The sequence below is a fragment of the Macaca fascicularis genome, chromosome 3, assembly GCF_037993035.2.
Source record: "Macaca fascicularis isolate 582-1 chromosome 3, T2T-MFA8v1.1".
Lineage (NCBI taxonomy): Eukaryota > Metazoa > Chordata > Mammalia > Primates > Cercopithecidae > Macaca > Macaca fascicularis.
The window spans coordinates 192,780,507-192,799,288 of record NC_088377.1 but is presented as its reverse complement, the minus strand read 5'-3'; the positions used below and the strand labels follow the sequence as shown (position 1 = coordinate 192,799,288).

General features: G+C 44.0%; 1 protein-coding gene across 2 annotated transcripts in view; it reads left to right on the top strand.

Annotated features, from left to right (window-relative positions):
- Positions 1 to 3,299: 3,299 nt before the first annotated feature.
- The window catches only part of RHEB (Ras homolog, mTORC1 binding), a 51,801-nt gene continuing 36,318 nt past the window's right edge, over positions 3,300 to 18,782 (top strand). The window contains exon 1 of one of the 2 annotated variants that reach the window (XM_074036383.1): positions 3,300 to 3,476. Coding sequence is in view for 1 of the 2 variants with exons in the window: in XM_005551217.4 (XP_005551274.1) it covers positions 3,691 to 3,742 (52 nt within the window). In the remaining variant the exon portion in view is untranslated. The other variant, XM_005551217.4, reaches the window with a different exon arrangement.

Genomic DNA, 18,782 nt, shown 5'->3' with positions numbered 1-18,782 from the left:
CTCTGATCTTAGTGTAACTCAATGGTGGGGGGAAAAAGTTTTGTATGTTATCTCTGGGACGTAAAAAAAACATGTTGGAACTAGAAATCAGATATTGGGCTTGGAAATGCTCATAGAAAGTTAATACAAACCCCGTATCAGACGTCCAAATTTCAAAGAACTTCCATAGCCACCAGCCGTCAGAGGTGTAGGTCAGCAGAGACCCTTCTGGACAATCTACATGCTTAGCATGAGCTCCTCACTCAAGGGATGATGGGAATTAACAGAACTGATGATGTTCTCTTTCTGGAAACTTAACGGAAGACACATGGTTCTTAGTTCACAGGGAAAGGGAACAGAAGTGGAAGTACACACAGAGGAGGCAGCAGGCTTAGGCCTCGAGGAGCCGTCCCGAACAAGCAGGGCCTGCTGAGGAGAAGCTGACTGGTGGCAGCAGACCTTCCTGCTGCTGCAAAGTCAAAGGTGACCGAGTTAGCCACCAATAAGGGAGCTACTTTGAATACAAAAGCAAGTCCATTTCTTCCGACCCTGTTCCCGTCTGGTTGCAGTCAAGTATTTCCATGTGAATTCAGACTGAGTCCCTACTATTTTAGCTAATCTGAGCCATTTCTTTTTTTCTTTTTTTTTTTTTTTTTAAGACAAGGTCTCCCTTTGTCACCCAGACTGAAGTGCTGTGGCGCCATCTCAGCTCACTGCAGCCTCGACCTCCTGGGCTCAAGTGATCCCGCCACCTCAGCCCTCCAAGTAGCTGGGACTACAGGCACGCGCCACCACGTCCGGCTAATTTTTTTGTATTTTTTATAGAAACAGCTTTTCTCCATGTTCCCCAGGCTGGCTAAGTCATTGTTTAAACGAAACAAATTCTCCCCACTCTGGAATAAAAGAATCTTCTAAACCTCTGGATCCTACATTAAAGGGCTTGAAGATAGCAACTGGAACTTTTTTTTTTTTTTTTTTTTTTTTTTTTAAGACAGAGTCTCGCTGTTTCACCCAGGCTGGAGTGCAGTGGCGCTATCTTGGTTCACTGCAACCTCCGCCTACCAGTTTCAAGCAATTCTGCTGCCTCAGCCTCCCGAGTAGCTGGGATTACAGGTGCCCACCTAATTTTTGTATTTTAGTAGAGACAGGGCTCTACTAAATTTTGCATGCCTGGCTAATTTTTGTATTTTTAGTAGAGACGGGGTTTCACCATGTTGGCCAGGCTGGTCTCAAACTCCTGACCTCGTGATCCACCTGCCTCGACCTCCCAAAGTGCTGGGATTACAGGCGTGAGCCACCGAGCCCGGCCTGGAAAACTTCTTGAATGAGTTTGTCCTTTACGACTGTGCTTCACATCTGGATTACCAATATTCTCAGGCTAGAGTGGTGCTTTCAAACTTTTTGAAGCAGCCCATGGTAAGAAACTTTACAATGAGGCCAGTGCAGTGGCTCACACCTGTAATCTCAGCACTTTGGGAGGCCGAGGTAGGCAGGTCATGAGGTCAAGAGGTCAAGACCATTCTGGCCAACATGGTGAAACCCCGTCTCTATTAAAAATACAAAAATTAGCTGGGCGTGGTGGTGTGCGCCTGTAGTCCCAGCTACTCGGGAGGCTGAGGCAGGAGAATTGCCTGAACACGGGAGGTGGAGGTTGCAGTAAGCCGAGATCACGCCACTGCACTCCAGACTGGCGACAGAGCGAGACTTCGTCTCAAAAAAAAAAAAAAAAAAGGAAACTTTACAATGAATCCCAACATACAATAATACATATATAGCATATCTATAAATATATATACCGACGCATGCACTTACACACACTTACCCTTACTCGTTTTTTTAACTCACCACTGTACTAATGAGGACACATACTTACCCTTACTATTCATAATGCAGTTTTCTATTCTGTTCTATTTTTTTTAAAAAGGTGAAACTAAACTGATTTGATAATGCAAGGAGTTTAGTAGCATCTGTTCAAAAACACTGTGGTGAGGATATCCGAATCCACAGGATAAAAACGACACATTTTACAGGAGAGTACAATTTAAGACCTTTAGTTTTAAAACACTTAAAATAACTGTAGCGTAAACCTCAACATTTCATGAAAACATAGAACTTCCAGACATTGATCACTTCCGGCTGGCTGCCTGGGGTTTCCATCTGTAGATCCCCAAGGACAAGAATGCACACCCCAGCCCCTATCGGATGCTTCCGTGGGAAAGCTGGAGGGAGTCGCTCTTGGGCTGGGTGTTCCAATTCGACTCCAGTCACCTCTAAACCTTCCTACGCTGGAATACAAGGCCTGCTACTCAGTTTCCCTGGGCTTCATTCCTCCCTACCGATCACTGGGAAAGGGCGAAGGGCCATGCCCGGCCTCTGCAGGTCCCCACTGCCAAACAGCCTCGGCAGAATAGGGGCGGGTTCCCCGGCGCGGCGGAGCCTCTGCTAACTCGGCAAGTGCCAAGCCCACCAGCAGCCACCACTCCGGGCCTGCCTGGAGGCTCGTCCCTCAACGGCACCTGCGTTCCCGGCCCGGATTCTCTTCCCGCGCCCCTCTGCACTGCACCCCTGGGAAGGCTGTGCCCACACCGCGGCCCGAGGCGTTCCTGGCACCCGGCTCCGGCCTGCCCGCCGCACCAGCCGCCCTGGCGCTGGCGGAGAACCGGCTTCCCGCCCCGGCGTTGTTCCAGGATGTGCGCCGAGCTCCGCGCGAAGCGAAGCAGACACCAGAACTGACGAGGCTCGCCCTGTTTTTAATGAAATTCCTAACACTTTGAATTAACGCAGACTCCATGCTTCCCACAGTCCTTCGGCCGTGGGTGACGCTTAGTCACCACTACATCCTCAAACCCAGACACGAACGCTAACGCAGCTCAAGGGGAATTTTCAAAAAAGCCCCGAGGGAGGAGCTAGCCCAACCACCGCCCGCCCCGGCCACGAGCCTCGCGCCCTTCACGGGCTCAGCGGGCGCGAACCAGCCAACCGCTCAGCTTATCACCAATCACCGCACCTCCCACCTATTGCCCCGCCCTGCGCTCCGTTCCGGCCAATCACCGGGGAGCCACCGTTTGTCTCTCCGCCTCTCCCGCCCGCCCCCAACCGGTTGGAAGTTTGAAGCCTTCAAACCTCGCCGGCGCCCAACCGCGCTGTAGCAGCGCGGTGTATTTTTAGCTCCTGGGTGGCCAGCCCCGCCTCCTCCGCCCCGCCTCCTTGCCTCCCCCAATGGGAGATGGAGTTTCTGACACGTCATCGCGCGGCTGTGCAGGTGCCGTCCAATCGGCGCTCGGGGAGAATGGCGTAATTAAAAAGCGGCGGAAGAAGGTGGGAGGGTCATGACGCAGCGAGTTTCAGTCGTGACTTTTCTGGGGGCATCGCGGCGTCCCCTTTTTTTGCCTTTAAAGTAAAACGTCGCCCCGACGCACCCCCGCGTATTTCGAGGGGGCGGAGGCGGCGGGCCACGGCGCGAGGAGGGGCGGTGCTGACGCCGGCCGGTCACGTGGGTGTGTTGTGGGGGGAGGGGCGCCGCCGCGCGGTCGGTTCCGGGCGGTTGGGAGCGCGCGAGCGAGCGAGCGAGCGAGCTAGAGGCAGCCGCGCCCGCCGCCGCCCCTGCTCTGTATGCCGCTCTCCCCCGGCGCGGCCGCCGCCGATCGCAGCAGCAGGAGCCGCCGCCGCCGCGGTTGATGTGGTTGGGCCGGGGCTGAGGAGGCCGCCAAGATGCCGCAGTCCAAGTCCCGGAAGATCGCGATCCTGGGCTACCGGTCTGTGGGTGAGTGGCCGGTGGTCGCGCGGCCTTCTCGCGCCGCCGGGGCCTCGCCTGGAAGCCGGGTCGCTGCCGGGCCTGCGAAGTTTGGAGCCGGCGCGGCCATGTGGCGGGGCGGGCGGGGGCCGCGCGTTTCGTAACCACCATTTTGAGCGGAGGTGGTGGCGGTCGGGGCGGCGTCCGCACCGGTCGAGGAGCTGCGGTAGCCGGGCGCCCTCCGCGGGCCGGGCGGGCAGGTGGCGGCCGGGCGGAGGGCGTGGGAGGCGCGGGGCGGGGGCCGCCGGCCGCCGAGGAGTCCGGGACTCGTCTGGGGAAATGAGGCGGCGCCAGGGAGCCGCGCTAGAGGCTCCCGCGAGGAAGGAGTCACACCTGCCTCCCCGCCTTCGCCGCGGGCGCGCGTGACCGGGGCTGGCGGTCTCCCCCACCCCGCCCCCGATGCAAGGAAAAGAAAGTCCGTGGGATTTTAACAAAGGAAGCAGCACCTCGGCTTCATTCCATCTGTGGTGAAGTTTACCCTTGTAAAGAAAACTAGGGACTTAGAGAACGTTTGGTCTCTGAACGCAAGTTTTGTACATAGGAAACCTAGGCGAGCCCCCAAAAGAGGCCCCTCTGGAGGCCCTGGAGATGCTGCTGGCGGCCCGGGTAGGAAGGCAGAGAAAAAGGAATGTCTGATCTCTCAGTGGCCTATATTTCTTCGGGAAGGAATAAGGTCAGGTACTTGCAACCACGCTGTTGAAGTAATTCCGAAGTCTTTTTGTTTTCTTTTTCTTCCCCCAAAAGGTTGACGTACATTTGAAACGGTTCCTAGCGTCGCCTTACTGCTGAATAAGGTGGCTTAGGGTCGGGTTGGGGGGCGGACGGGGTGTCACAGAACAAGCGGTTTTCTGGCCTGTGAGAAACCGGAGCGATCGAACTTAGACACGCTTCAGGGTGAGGCTGTATTGTCTGCCGACATCCGGAAGCCTGGAGAAATTACGTTCATCTTTTCGGGCTGTTTTGAAGCAACTGTCTATAGAAGACGTGCGCCGGGCCACATTTGGGGGGATGGGGAGGTGAAAGCGAGGGTTCAAAGGCTCCGGTGATTGCGGAACGGGGTGACAGCATGTGTCGTGGGAAGCTTGTACCTGCCAGCCGCTCGCGGGATGCACTCCCCAACTGCGCTTTCCACCGCCGGTGCCAGGGTCTGTGCTCTTTGACCAAGATCAGCCACTGCATGCTTACTCATCCTTTTACTACCTCTCCGTCGAGAGCTGGAGGAAGTCAAGGGCTGAAAGAAGCTTGGCTAGAGATGCGGGGTGCCCAGAGTCGTAGGGGGAACTCTTGTGCGATGCGGTGCTGCAGCCAGGAAGTAACCACGAATCAAATGGAGGGGTTCAAAGTCACTAACTGTTCAAATATCTACATGGAACCTGGGATCCAACCTTTATTGGCAGCCTGAATCCATGCTCTTGTCTCTGTTCTCTTGATTTCCTCCTCTGCATTTTGAGGAGTTGGGAGCGCGAGGTGTCCTGGCTCTTGGGTGAGCCCTCCCTAGTCAGTCAAGTAAGTACTTATTGCCAACTATTTGAAAATAGCCCCTGAATAATCACATTATGGTCAAGTACCTCGGCTACTTGATTTCAACCCAAGAGAATGACCTAAAGATCCTGACTGATTTACCCTTTTAAAATGTTGAAATGGTAGCTCTAGTCTTTGGTAAGCAGGGCTAGTTTTATCACTTTTTGGTGGTTTTTTGTTGTTGTTGTTTTTTTGTTTTTTTTGCTAAAGAAGTTCCTTGTGTCCAGTTGAAATCCATTCTGTTTTATCTTCCCCTCTATTCAGCTTCCTCCTGAGGACGGAGATGTGACAGGACACCCCTTAGCCGTCTCTTCACAAACATTATTTTAAAGTGCTGCTTGTTAAATACTGTGCTAACTTAGTCTTCGGTGGGTTACAGGGTCACTTTTAGTCCCTATTTTGTGTCTTCAGTATTTCATATTTCTGCAACCTACCCCACTTCTCCATACTTATTTTCAAGCGTAGTCATATTAAACGATTTTGGAGAGGTTAAGTTGCTCCCAATCTTGTATTTGATTTTTTTTTTTTTTTTTTGAGACAGAGTTTGGCTCTTGCCACCCAGGCTGGAGTGCAATGGCGCGATCTTGGCTCACTGCATCCTCCACGTCCAGGGCTCAAGCGATTCTCCTGCCTCAGCCTCCAGAGTAGCTGGCACTACAGGCATGCACCACTACACCCGGCTAATTTTGTATTTTTAGTAGAGACAGGTTTCACCACATGGCCAACCCTCAGGCTGGTCTCAAACACCTGACCTCAGGTGGTCCTCCCACCTTGGCCTCCCAAAGTGCTGGGATTATAGGCGTGAACCACCACACCCAGCCCCATTTGATTTTAAAGTGTATTATGAGCCGGGATATTTTGTAGTTTGTGGGGTCTTTTGCAGGGGAAGGAGATTAGGTTTTGCCAGCAGGTTTCGTCTAGTAAGCCACCCTTTTGAGGATTACTCAGCATGCTCACTTCTGGGAGCTTGCAAATGGTGCTATACCAGAGAAATCTGAGCACATGTGTTTCTAGATTGTGGTCTTTTGTGATGCTGAGCTGTTTTCTCCTATATTCTGGGGGTAGAGCCATAGAAAAAGGCTCCACATCTTTCTTAGAATGTTCTCTTAAGTACATTAAACCAGTTTGACTAGTAGGATACTTGTCATTGTGACTTTGTCATGCCACAAACTTTATTTTTAAAGTTGTCTTCAGCTAAAACAACAAAATGCTATGTTTGTTTTACTAGTTGGCTTTCTCTTTTTTTTTTTTTTTTTTTTTTTTTTTTGGAGACAGAGTCTCACTCTATTACCCAGGCTGGAGCGCAGTGGTGCGATCTCGGCTCACTGCAACCTCTGCCACCCGGGTTCAACCAAGTCTCCTGCCTCAGCCTCCCAAGTAGCTGGGATAACAGGCGCCTGCCACCCCGCCCAACTAAGTTTTGTATTTTTATTAGAGACTGGGTTTCACCATCTTGGCCAGGCTGGTCTTGAACTCCTGACCTCGTGATCCACCTGCCTCGGCCTCCCAAAGTGCTGGGATTACAGGTGTGAGCCACCATGCCCAGCCCTCTACTTGGCTTTCAGGTTTTTGTCAGAACTACCAATAGGGAAAATATAATTTTCAGGTAATCTATACAATTCTCCCTCCCAATCTCCTGTACTTTTCCTGTTCTTTACAATGTTAAAGCTTTTAAGGACATGTCACCTGTAACTCTGGGAGTCTGGCTTTCAGGGAGTGCTTTGTATTAACTGTTCCTGTGGTGGCCAAAAGTACCAGCTCCCTGACATTCCGTTGTCTCTACCACAGCAGAGTAGTCCCGCAATAGGAAGTAACTAAACTTAAGTTAAAATGGTAATGTTACGTAAACTATCTTCAGTCTGGTACGTGTTTCACTGGGATTTTACCTATACAGAGAGCTTTGGCAACCTAGTTTACCATTAGACCGTAATCAAAAGCTGGTTGTCATATATAAGCCTCTTACATACGGTTAATAAGAGGGGTGGGATCACAGGCATGTGAAAGATCATAGGGGGAAAATGAAACAGCTTTGTGGTTTGGAAGAAGGCAATTCAGCAAAAGTACTCAAATTATTACTTTGTCAAAATGTTTTGGGTAGTATTTAGAGTCTTCATGAGGAAAGATGTCATTAAATATTTGGTTGTTCCTAGCAGATTCTGACGTACTGTTTATTTTTTAAGTTAACCTATCATTTGATGACACTTTTTATTGAAAAATTGAAAGGCAAAACAATATTTGCTATGTATGAAATGTACCAGTATGTGAAATTGTATATTCAGGTGCTTAATATTCTGATGTTGTATACTTGTGGGTGGGGGTAGTCCTGAAGTGGCCACTTTGTATTGAAACTTGAAATTACTGTTTTTCAGTCTTACTCATTGTTCTGCACAAGAGCATAATCCGAATTCAGATTTCTGATTATGACTTTCTAGTGCCAAATGTTATTTTGCTGTCCCTATGGGTTATATCTCTCTGTACTTCATCACCCCAAAAAGAAACTGTACTCATTAGCAGTCACTCTCCATCTTGCTTCCCTATCAGCCCATGGCAACCACTAATCTTTTTGTTTCTATGAATTTACTTACTCTGGACATTTCATATAAATGAGAACATACATATGTGGTCTTTTGGGTCTGGCATCTTTTACTTAGTATAATGTTTTCAGGTTTTGTCCGTGTTGTAGCATATGTTGCCGCTTCCTGTTTAGTGCTGACTAATATTCCATCATGTGAGCATACCACATTTTTTCTATGCATTTGTCAATTGGATATGTGGGTGGTTTCTCTCTCTCTCTCTTTTTTTTTTTTTGGCTATTATATTTTATTTATTTACTTTTCTGAGGCAGGGTCTTGCTCTGTTGCCCAGGCTAAAGTGCAGTGGAGCTATCATGGCTCACTGCAGCCTCAACCTCCTGGACTCAAATGATCCTCCCACCTCAGCCTCCCGAGTAGCTAGGACTGCAGGTGTGTGACATCACACCCAGCTAGTTTTTTAATTTTTTTGTAGAGGTGGGAACCTTGCTCTGTTGCCCAAGCTGGTCTTGAACTCTTGACCTCAAGCAGTCCTCTCGCCTCAGTCTCCCAGTGTTGGGATTACAGGTGTGAGCCACCACTTGGAGCTCTACTTTCTGGCTACTAGGAATAATAATGCTTTGAACATTCCTATACAAGCTTTTATGTAGACATATCTTTTCATTTCTCTTGGGTACATTCCTAGGAGTGGAATTGCTGGGTCGTTATGGTTAACTCCGTGCTAAATGTTTTCGAGAACTATCAAATTGTTTTCCAAAACAGCTGTACGATTTTATATTCCCATAAGCAGTGTATGAGGGTTTAATTTTCTCCACATTCTCATCAACACTTGTTACTGTCTTTTTCATTTTAGCCATCCTAGTGGGTGTGAAGTAGTATCATAGGTTTTGCAAATAATTTCTTCTGTCTGTGGGTTGTCCTTTTACCTTCTCAATGGTGTCCTTTGAAGCAAAAAGTTTTTAATTTGAAGGCCGATATATCTATTTTTCTCCTGTCACTTATGTTTTTGGTGTCACATCTTAGAAGCCATTGCCTAATCCAAGGTCATGTAGATTTACTACTACATTTTCTTTTAGATGTTTTATTCTGTTAACTCTTAACATTAGATCTGTGATCTATTTGTAGTTAATATTTGTATATGATGCCAGAACTTTATTCTTTTGCATGTGGATATCAAGTTGCACCAGCTTCTTTTGTTAAAATAATGTTCTTTCTTCATTGAATTCCCTTGTCCAAAATGAAGTGACCATAAATACAAGGACTCACTCATTCCATTGATCTGTATGTCTGTCTTTACGCCAGTACCACACGATCTTGATTACTGTAGTTTTGTAGCTGGTTTTTAAATAGGGTCATATGAGTCCTCTAACTTTATTATTTCTGAAGATGTTTTTGGCTATTCTCAGTTCCTTGCATTTTCACATTGAATTTTAGAACTAGATTGCCAGTTTCTGCCACAAAAGCAACTGCAATTTTGATAGGGTGTTTCACGGTTTTGCAGGTATCTTTTAATGTCTTAACAGCTGGATTATCATATCTGCTCTTGAATTCATTCCCTTAACGTTATTTTAATGAAGTAAGGAGTACTTGAATAGCTTTTTCAGGTAGCTGAATATTCTTTGATACCAAAACTTCATAAGTGATAGTTTGGAAGAATAGTTACACTATGCAATCTGAAATCATATTGATGAATTTGCCCAACTCCACAGGTCTGTTTTATACTTGGAATGGATCTTCTACCATGCCTGGTTTTGTAGCATCATTGGTCATTTGGAAAATATTTGTTCATCGTTACACAGATCTTCCACATGTTGACACATTTTAATATACAAGCATGTTTAAAAATCACATTTGTTAATATCACCACCAATCTCTGCAGAGTCTTAAGTTTTAGAACACTGTTCACTATGAGCAGTGCAAGTTTTCCAACATTCTAATTTCCTCCTTGAGTTCAAATAATTTTCTTGGCAACATGCTACTAGTTTTTACTTGAATTGACTGTTCTGTTTCTTTCATTTTCAAGAAAATGTCTGCCAGCTATTCACATTTGCAATAATGATAATTTGTCATCATTCTTGCAAGTAACAAAGGCATTCCATGATAAAAGTGGCCAGTTCAGATCACTTCTCAAATGATTGCACAAGTGCTTTTTTTGGAAACAACCATCATAGTTCAGTATGTAACAGAGGTGCTTTATGCGTGCATCTCATTTTGTCATGCAGAATATTCAAAAGACATGTACCAAAGGGTCAACATTTAATATAATTTTACTGCTTTTTTAAGGACATCGTTAAGTGGAAACAGCTCTTTTCCCACTGTGAACATATGGCAGTAAAGAATACAGTGACTTACCACTCAGTTTGTAACTACTGTTTTTGATTCATGCCAAGGGGTGCCAAGCTAGCCGTTTTCCCCAACATTGTTTTTGCACCTTTAGTACAACTGGGAACTTTGTAGAAAAGGCAAATGATAACTTAATATTGCTATGAAAATCGTTTTGACCTCATGAGCCCCCGAAAAGATTTTGGTAAACCCCTTGGAAGTCCACAGACCACCCTTTGAGAACCATTCAATTGTTGTAAGCTAGGATCTTGCTCACTGCTGTGCAAAATTGAATTGAGAGTGACTGCATCCTCGACGCTGTTCACAGCGATGTGGTTCCCACAGTCTTACAAGAGCCTCCTAGGAGAGGCCCTGTAGCATTGTGAGAGACAAAGATGGCAAGGCAGGAAAGAACTTGGCATGGTTGAGAATGGAAGGAAGCACGAGGGAGGCCAGAGAACATCAGGAGAGTTATGATATCTGTGTGCCTGTTGGTTTGGTTTCTGATTGTGGTGCATTTTTGGATGAGTTGTGTTTGGACCTGGTGATGGTGAGGCTCCCAGAGAGTAGTGAAAATTGCAAAGAGTGGCAGGATACCAGAGACCCATATACTAATAATATAGTTTTTAAATACAAGTATCAGGATGAAGTGGGGGAGGAGTACACAAGTAAAAATAGCAACTTTATCCCAGAATGAGACACTGCCACCTCTCCCTGTGATTGTGGAAGTCAGAAACACGCAATGCTTTTCTTGGGTGAAGATTCAGAATAACAAGTTCACAATAACAACTGTAATAGTTGTTACAAATGGCTGGATTGTTCTTAGTCACTTGAATAAATCAGAACTGAGCGTGCACATGATTGTGCAAGTGAGAGCATTGTGAAATCTTTAGGGATCATACTTGAAAGAACCTTCATTCTTAGTTCTAGTTTATTATGAAGAACCAAATGAAATCTTAACATTGAGAGAGTACTCAACGATCTGTCTTCTTCACACTGCTAACTGTGAGAATGCAAACTGCTGAGTCCTTTTAACGTGAATTGCTTGATTGATTTTTAAATATAATTGGCCAGGCGCGGTGGCTCTCACCTGTAATCTCAGCACTTGGGGAGGCCGAGGCGAGTGGATCACCTGAGGTCAGGAGTTCGAGACCAGCCTGGCCAACATGGTGAAACCCAGTCTCTACTAAAAATACAAAAATTAGCTGGGTGTGGTGGCGGGTGCGTGTAATCCGAGCTACTATGGAGGCTGAGGCAGGAGAATCACTTGAACCCGGGAGCGGGAGGTTACAGTGAGTCGAGATCACGCCATTGCACTCCAGGCTGGGCGACAGAGCAAGACTGTCTCAAAAAAAAAGAAAGAAAAGAAAGAAATCTAACATTTTAAAAGTCCTGGAATACTACTTTAGTATTTTAATTTTCTTCAATATATGTTAGGCTTCTGGTTACAAAAAAAGGAGTTCCCTGTAGGATTGGAGCTTTAAATCTAAACTGGTATTAGTTTAGAACAGGAAGTGCTAGAAAAGCCTTTACGTTGTGCTCTTATGGGCAAGTTAAGAAAGCAGGGCAATTTAAAGATACTGATAGAATTCACTGCAAAGTGTCGTGCTTACTTGGTTTGTGTCTTACCTATAGTAGAGTTGAGTCTTCCTCTTCCCCATTTCTCTTCTTGTTGTGCTTACATGTTTGCAGAAGGACTCTTCATGGACATTTGAAAGTGAAGTTGGTGTTTTAGCAAGATACATAATCCCACCCTTTGCAGAATTGAGAGTTGAATGTTAATAACTGACTGATGGCATAGTACATCATTTGTAAATGGGTATGCAAATGTGGGCTTTTACAGTTAATACAGTTTTATGAGATGAAATGCTTTTCTAAGACTCCTATGTCTTAGATATAAGTATGTCTGGCTATTTTGCTAGCTTTATTTTTATTTTATTTTTTATTTTTTGAGACGGAGTCTCACTCTGTCACCCAGGCTGCAGTGCATTGGCGCAATCTCGGCTCACTGCAGCTTCAACCTTCCAGCCTCAAGGATCCTCTCGCCTCAGCCTCCCGAGTAGCTGGGACTATGGATGTGTGCCACCATGCCCTGGCTATTTTTTTATTTTTTTGTAGAGATAAGGTCTCACTTGTTGCCTAGGCTGGTCTCAAAGTCCTGGACTCAAGTGATCCACCCACCTCCGCCTCCCAGAGTTCTGGAATTACAGGCATGAGCCGCTGCACCTGTATTTTGCTGGCTTTAAAATCTCAGTCACATTTGGCGTTTGTTTGAAAGAGAACAGTTGGGCCAGGCCCCCAAAGATTGAATCACTGCATCTGTTGGTTGAAGAGGACGGTTTGTGAGTGTTATGTGTTACTCAACTAGGTGTTCATTAAGCATTTGAATAAATGGTCTACTTAGTACCAGTCACAAAAGCTAGGACAGTTAATAATCCTTGCCCTCAAGAAGCTTCGATCTAGTTGAGGAGCCACAGGAACCTTTTCCTGCTACTGAGAAGAATAATTGTTGGTGCTTTTGAAGCATTTACTGTTACGGGGTACAATCTTAATGCACATGTATTAGTAGCCTTTAAACTCGGGTAGGTACAGTTGTTACACCTATTTTGCAGATAAGGAAACTGAAGTACAAAAAGTTTATGTGACATGCCCAATGTCAAACTGTTGTTAAGTGACAAAGCCAGTGTTTGAACTCAAGCAGTGGCTCCAGAGCAGGCAGTCTTTAACCAGCTACGACACGATTGTTATTTAAATACAGTTGGGATAAGTGCTTGAGAGAAATAATGAAAGGCAGGGCTAACTTGAGCATCAGGTGGGGGTGGGGGTGGTGGGAGAATTGTCTTTAAAGGAAAGGCAGTGTGGCTTACTGAGTGAATGAGAAGGGTGAGGTGTGAGTAAGAGAGGTGTGAGAGAGGCCCAGATTCATGTGTTTGCCAACTGTCCATCAAGAACAGCTTTGTCTGCTCTGTGAAAAGTTTTAGACTTTTCTCTAGAAACTGGGAAGTGACTGAAGGGTTTTAAGCAACAAATAAGATGATAATCTATACCAGGGGCTTGCAGACTCGTTCTGTAAAAGGCCAGATAGTAAATATCTCAAGCTTTGCAGGCCATGTAGCCTCTGTTGCAGCTATGCCTTTGTAGGACGGAAGCAGCTGCAGACAATACATCGACGAGTGGGTGTGGCTGTGTGCCAGTAAAACTTTATTTATGGATATAACACTTAAACTTCATCTGATTTTCAGTATCATGAAATACTGTTTCTTTTTCCAACCACTTAAAGATGAAAAAACCATTTTTAGCTTATAGACTGTACAAAACCAAAACAGGCTGTAGGCCAAATTTGGCCCCTGGTCTGAAGTGTGCTGATCCTGGCTTCCATCCCTCCTGCTGTTCTGTGAAGTGGGTGGGGGTGGTAAGAGAGTAGAAATGGGAAGACCAGCCAAGGCACAGAGTAGATGAGATGAAGAGGACACACGTCGGAGATTTCCTTAGAGGGAGAATGGACAAGATCAATGTGGGAGCTGTGAAGTAGCCTTCAGATTTCTCATGCGAGTGCCTGAGTAGGTCATGTTGCCATTGGGTAAGATCAGAAATGATGGAACAGGAGCAAGTTTAAGGGGCGGACTAGGTTCATTTACCCACCTGCCAGATGCACACGCTTGCCTTGCTTTCTGGCCACGGAGGCCCTAGCAACCACCCACACGGGGCACAGTTCCCATGGTCCAGAAGACAGGTGGCTGTGCCTACAACTAGGGTTCTGAGGGTTTGCTGCCCCTGGGTCCTTGTGTCACCCAAGGATTTGACCAAGCATACCCTCACACCGCAGGATTATTGCCCCAGAGACAAAAGAGGTTGCTGGACCCAGTTGGCCCCACACACTCACGCTGCCCACTCAGGCAGGCAGTGTCTTACTACAAGGATGTTTGTCATTCCTGCTTGCGGGGAGGGGGAGTTGGGCTCTTTCTCTAGATCTTTACATTCTGCATAACAGTGCTACAAAAATGTGTGAATATGTTTTATAATAATAAATTGCTTTCTTACTCTAACCATGTTTCTGTATGAGCAGTGTCCTAAAAAATTGAGCTGTACACAAAATGAGCCTACCTTCCGTTTTTTTTAGACTTCTGTGGAAGTATTTCTGGAGCACAAATTTAGGGAGCTAAATTTATACAAATAATATGATCCTTTTCCCTTAAACAAGGGTACAGAGCAGCATTGTCCAATGGAAACATAATCTGGCCTGGTGCAGTGGCTCACGCCTAAAATCCCAGCACTTTGGGACCCGAGGTGGGAAGATCTCTTGAGCTCAGGAGCTCCAGAACAGCGTGGGCAACACGGCGAAACCCTGTCTGTACAAAAGTGGGAGGCTGAGGTCTCAAAAAAAAAAAAAAAAAAAAACAAAAAAACCAATGTAATTTTAAATTTTTCCAGTAGCCATATTAAGTAAAAAGAAATAGGTGAAATTAATATACTTAATTTAGCTCAGTATGTCCAAAATGTTACTTCAACATGTGATGGATATTGTTGATATTTGTATATTTTGTCATACTTACACTGTGAGGCATCTCAATCAGAACTGAGCACATTTCAGGTACTTACTGTCCATGTATGGCTACTGGCTGCCATGTATATTGGGCAGCCCAGATATTGTGAGGAGTGAATTGGTGTTGATAATGAGGTCAGTGCAGATTTTAAGAACTTTTGAAGAAATTATCTTTCTAAAACATGAATGGTTTTAACCATTCAGGCTGACAGATGAGTATACTCTATTTCATATCTCATTTTCCTCATACTCTGTTATTACTAGTTTTGATCATTCTTAAATTTCATGTTCTTTAATATCTTAAGAATTAGAGAATTTTTGTCTTTGCTTTTCTCTAGCTCTTTCCCACCCTCACCTGTGTCCCGGATCTTCTCTCCAGATTGGCCACAATTCTAGGAAAACTCATTCTTCATTGTTGTTAAACATTTAATTTCCTGCAGTTTATCAGGGCTATTATTACTGCCTTCCACCTCAGCTTTATCTTTAAACCATCCTTTAGAGATGAATATCCTATTTTTAAAGTCTTCAGGGAAACAGTTTTATGGCCTTTCTGGTTAGCACTTTATTTTCCTTTAGTTTAGTAATCCTATTAATAAAATTCTTCATCTATGAAACTTAGTCCTTCATGTTATATAATTAAACATATTTCTTATTTTCCTCAGTGGTATATATCTGGTAGCGTTATAATTGGCAATAGGATTACCTGTAAGTATTTGAAAGGGTAATTTTATGAACTAGTTTTACTTTTTCTGCCTTGTCTTTGTCATAATAATAATAATAATTGCAGTTTAATTTTTTCCTTTTTTAAAAATCTCCCAGCATCTGTTTTTAAAGTTGGGGAAGAGGTGTGAGAAAAAACAACATGATGTCAACCCTGCTTAGCTCACAGGAACAAGCGAGATAATTCATGTGAGAATGTCCTGTAAACTCTAACAGTGTCTCACTTTTTAGGTTCTGTTCAATAATTAAGATGTGTATGTTCTGCATCACACACTGTCATCCGACTGTATATGACGTTCATGTGGGGATTGGTATTCCCACTAGAATCGTAAACACTTTTTCAAAACACTTCCTTAGTGACACTAATATATATATATGTGTGTGTAATATACATAGACACACGCCGCAACACAGCACATATCACCCCTCCCTCTCGAAAAAGCAACAACCACCAATCCTACATAGGGGGATCTACACATTTCTTACTAGAGTGGGTGCATACGATTGTTAAGCATATGATTGGCATTGTGTGTCATATAAGGAACACATAGAAACCTTTATGCGGTTCATTATTATTCCAGCCTTTTAACAATGGTGATTCAGGTTTCATTCCATTTATAACCCAGGTGAGTCTGCAGTCTTTTTCTGCGTTTTACAAACCAAGTCTGCTTTTCTGGTGTCTGTTCTATTGTTAGTCCCCAACGAGGCACTCTCCTGATATTCCTGTGCTTGCCCTGGGACTGTCTTGAGCCTGCAGAATGCAGCAAAGATGGTGATGTGCCAGTTCCATGCTTTAAGCCCTAAGAAGTTGGCAGCTTCTGCTTTTGTGTTCTTGGGAGCCTCAAGTGACATGCAGTGGATGTTAGGAGGAGACACAAAGAAAGGGAGAATGCCCCGCCTTCCCAGCTGTGTAGCACCACCAGCCCACCAGATAAAGGCAGCCCAAAGAGTAAACTAAAAGTGAGCCCAGCTTTGACTGTAGAACCATGAGCACATGAAATGGGTGGTGTCAGTCAGTCAGCTGTGGGGTGGTTCGTACTACAGCTGTGGGTAACTGTGAAACAGTAATTTTCTGCTTTAGGGGCATATGTATGTGTTTGTTATTTTTTGTGTTATTTTGAGGCTTTAGTTGAAATAAACTGTATGTCATCTTTCAGGTTAATTTATTAGATATAATTCTGAAAATACTTTTTTTAATCCTAAGCAGATTATTTCTGCCTAGGAGCAGTTACTAATAGTATTACTAATATTAATAATAATGAGATTTGCTGAGCACTTACTACATGCCAGATGTTTGTTAGATATTTTCATTTAATCCTCACAAAGCACCTTATAGGATAGGTGCTATTATTACGTCCATTTACAGATAAGGAAAAGCACTCAGGAAAACTGCCCAAAGTCACATAGCTAATAACTACCATCTCATACTGTTTAGTAAAAAGTAGTAAATGGGCTGGGCATGGTGACACACACCTGTAATCCCAGTGCTTTGAGAGACCAAGGTTGGAGGATCATTTGAGACCAGCAGTTTTGAATACAGTGAGCTATGATCCTGCCACTGTACTCCAGCCTGGGCAACAGATCAAAACCCTGTCTCAAAAAAAAAAAAAAAAAAAAAAGTAAATGCATTATCTTTTTAAAAAAAAAAACAAAACTCTTTTTTTCCTAAATCAAGTTTATTGAGGTGTAATTTGCATATTGTAAAATACCCATTTTAAGTGTAGAGTTGGATGAGTTTTGACAGATTTATGCACCTATGTAACCTCCGCCTTTATCAAAATATGAAACATTCCATCATCCCCACAAGTTCCCTCATGTCCCTCACACCCTACCCCGGCTCCCCGGGAAGCACTGATCTGCTCTCAATCATTCTGGGTTAGTTTCTTACCCTAAAATTTCACATAAATTGAATCATACAATATATACTCATTTTTGTATGTCGGTTAGCATAATGTTTTTGAGATTCATCCATGGTGTTGCATGTATAATTTCTTTTTATTGCAGAGTAGTGTTCTGTTGAGTGGATATACCTTAATTTGTTTATCTGATCACCTATTGGTGGATATTTGGGCTATCCCAGTATTTCACTATTAAGAATAAAGCTATTATGAGCATTTTGAGTAAATGTCTTTGTGGACACACAGTCATTTCTCTTTGGTAAATACCTAGGAGTGGGATTGCTGTGTCACATATGTGTTAAGTGTATACTTCAGGAGAAACTACCAAACTGTTTTTCCAAAACATTTTGACCATTTTATGCTTCCACTAGCAGCAGATGAGAGCTTTGGTTGCTCTGCCCATCCTCCCTGATACTTGGTATTGGCGGCCTTTCTAACTTTCTGGCCATTCTCAGATAGTAGGTTGTGGTTTTATTTGAATTTTCCCACTAAGAATGTTGAACGTCTTTTCATATACCTACTGGAAATTTGGATATCTTGGTTTGTGAAGTGTCTGTTCAAGTCTTTTGCCTAGATTATCAGGTTCTTCTTAGTGAATTATATATTCTGAATAAAAGTCCTTTTTTAGATGTATATATAATGTTTTCTCCTAGTGTGACTTTTTTGTTGTTCCTGTGTTTCAGAGAACAGAAGAAGTTTGTAAGTTTGATGAAACTCGGTTCATCGTTTTTTTGGTTTTTTGTTTATTTGTATCGTGTCAGGAATCTGTCTACCTGAAGATCATAAAGTTGTTTTTTTTTGTTTTCACCTTTAAGCTCTATTGGACTTGAGATAAAGTTTTTTTTGTTTGTTTGTTTTTTGTTTCCATGTTTTCTTCTAGAATTTTTCTAGTTTTAGCTTTTATGTTTAGGTCTCTGATCCATTTCTAGTTAGTTTTTATGTATGAGGTAAGGGTGAAGATTAAAAGAAAAAAAAAAAAAACTTGAGGTCCCACACCTGTAAAAAGAAAGGAAAAATAAAATTTAAAACTTTGAGAAAATTTCTTCTTTTTCATGTAGCATTCAACAGGTTTTGGCAAGTCTGCAGTCATCTACATCCACAGTCAGGCTGTAGAACAATCCATCAATCCAGAAAGCGTCCTGTGCCTGTTTCTAGTTAGCCCTTTGTGTTTTCTGTCCTATAGTTTTGTCTTTATCAGAATGCCCAATAAATGGAACCATATATTATGCAGCTTTTTGCGTCTGGCTACTTAGCACAACACATTTGAGATTTATTTATGTGTACACATACCATTATTTAATTCCTTTGTATTGCTTAGTAGGACAGTTGACCCTTAATCAACACAGTTTGAACTGCATAGGTCTACTTATAGGCAGGGTTTTTTTTCCTCAACCAAATGCAGATGGAAAATACAGTATTCCATGGATGCAAAGCCCACATGTATGGAGGGCTGACTTTTCACATATGCAGGTTCT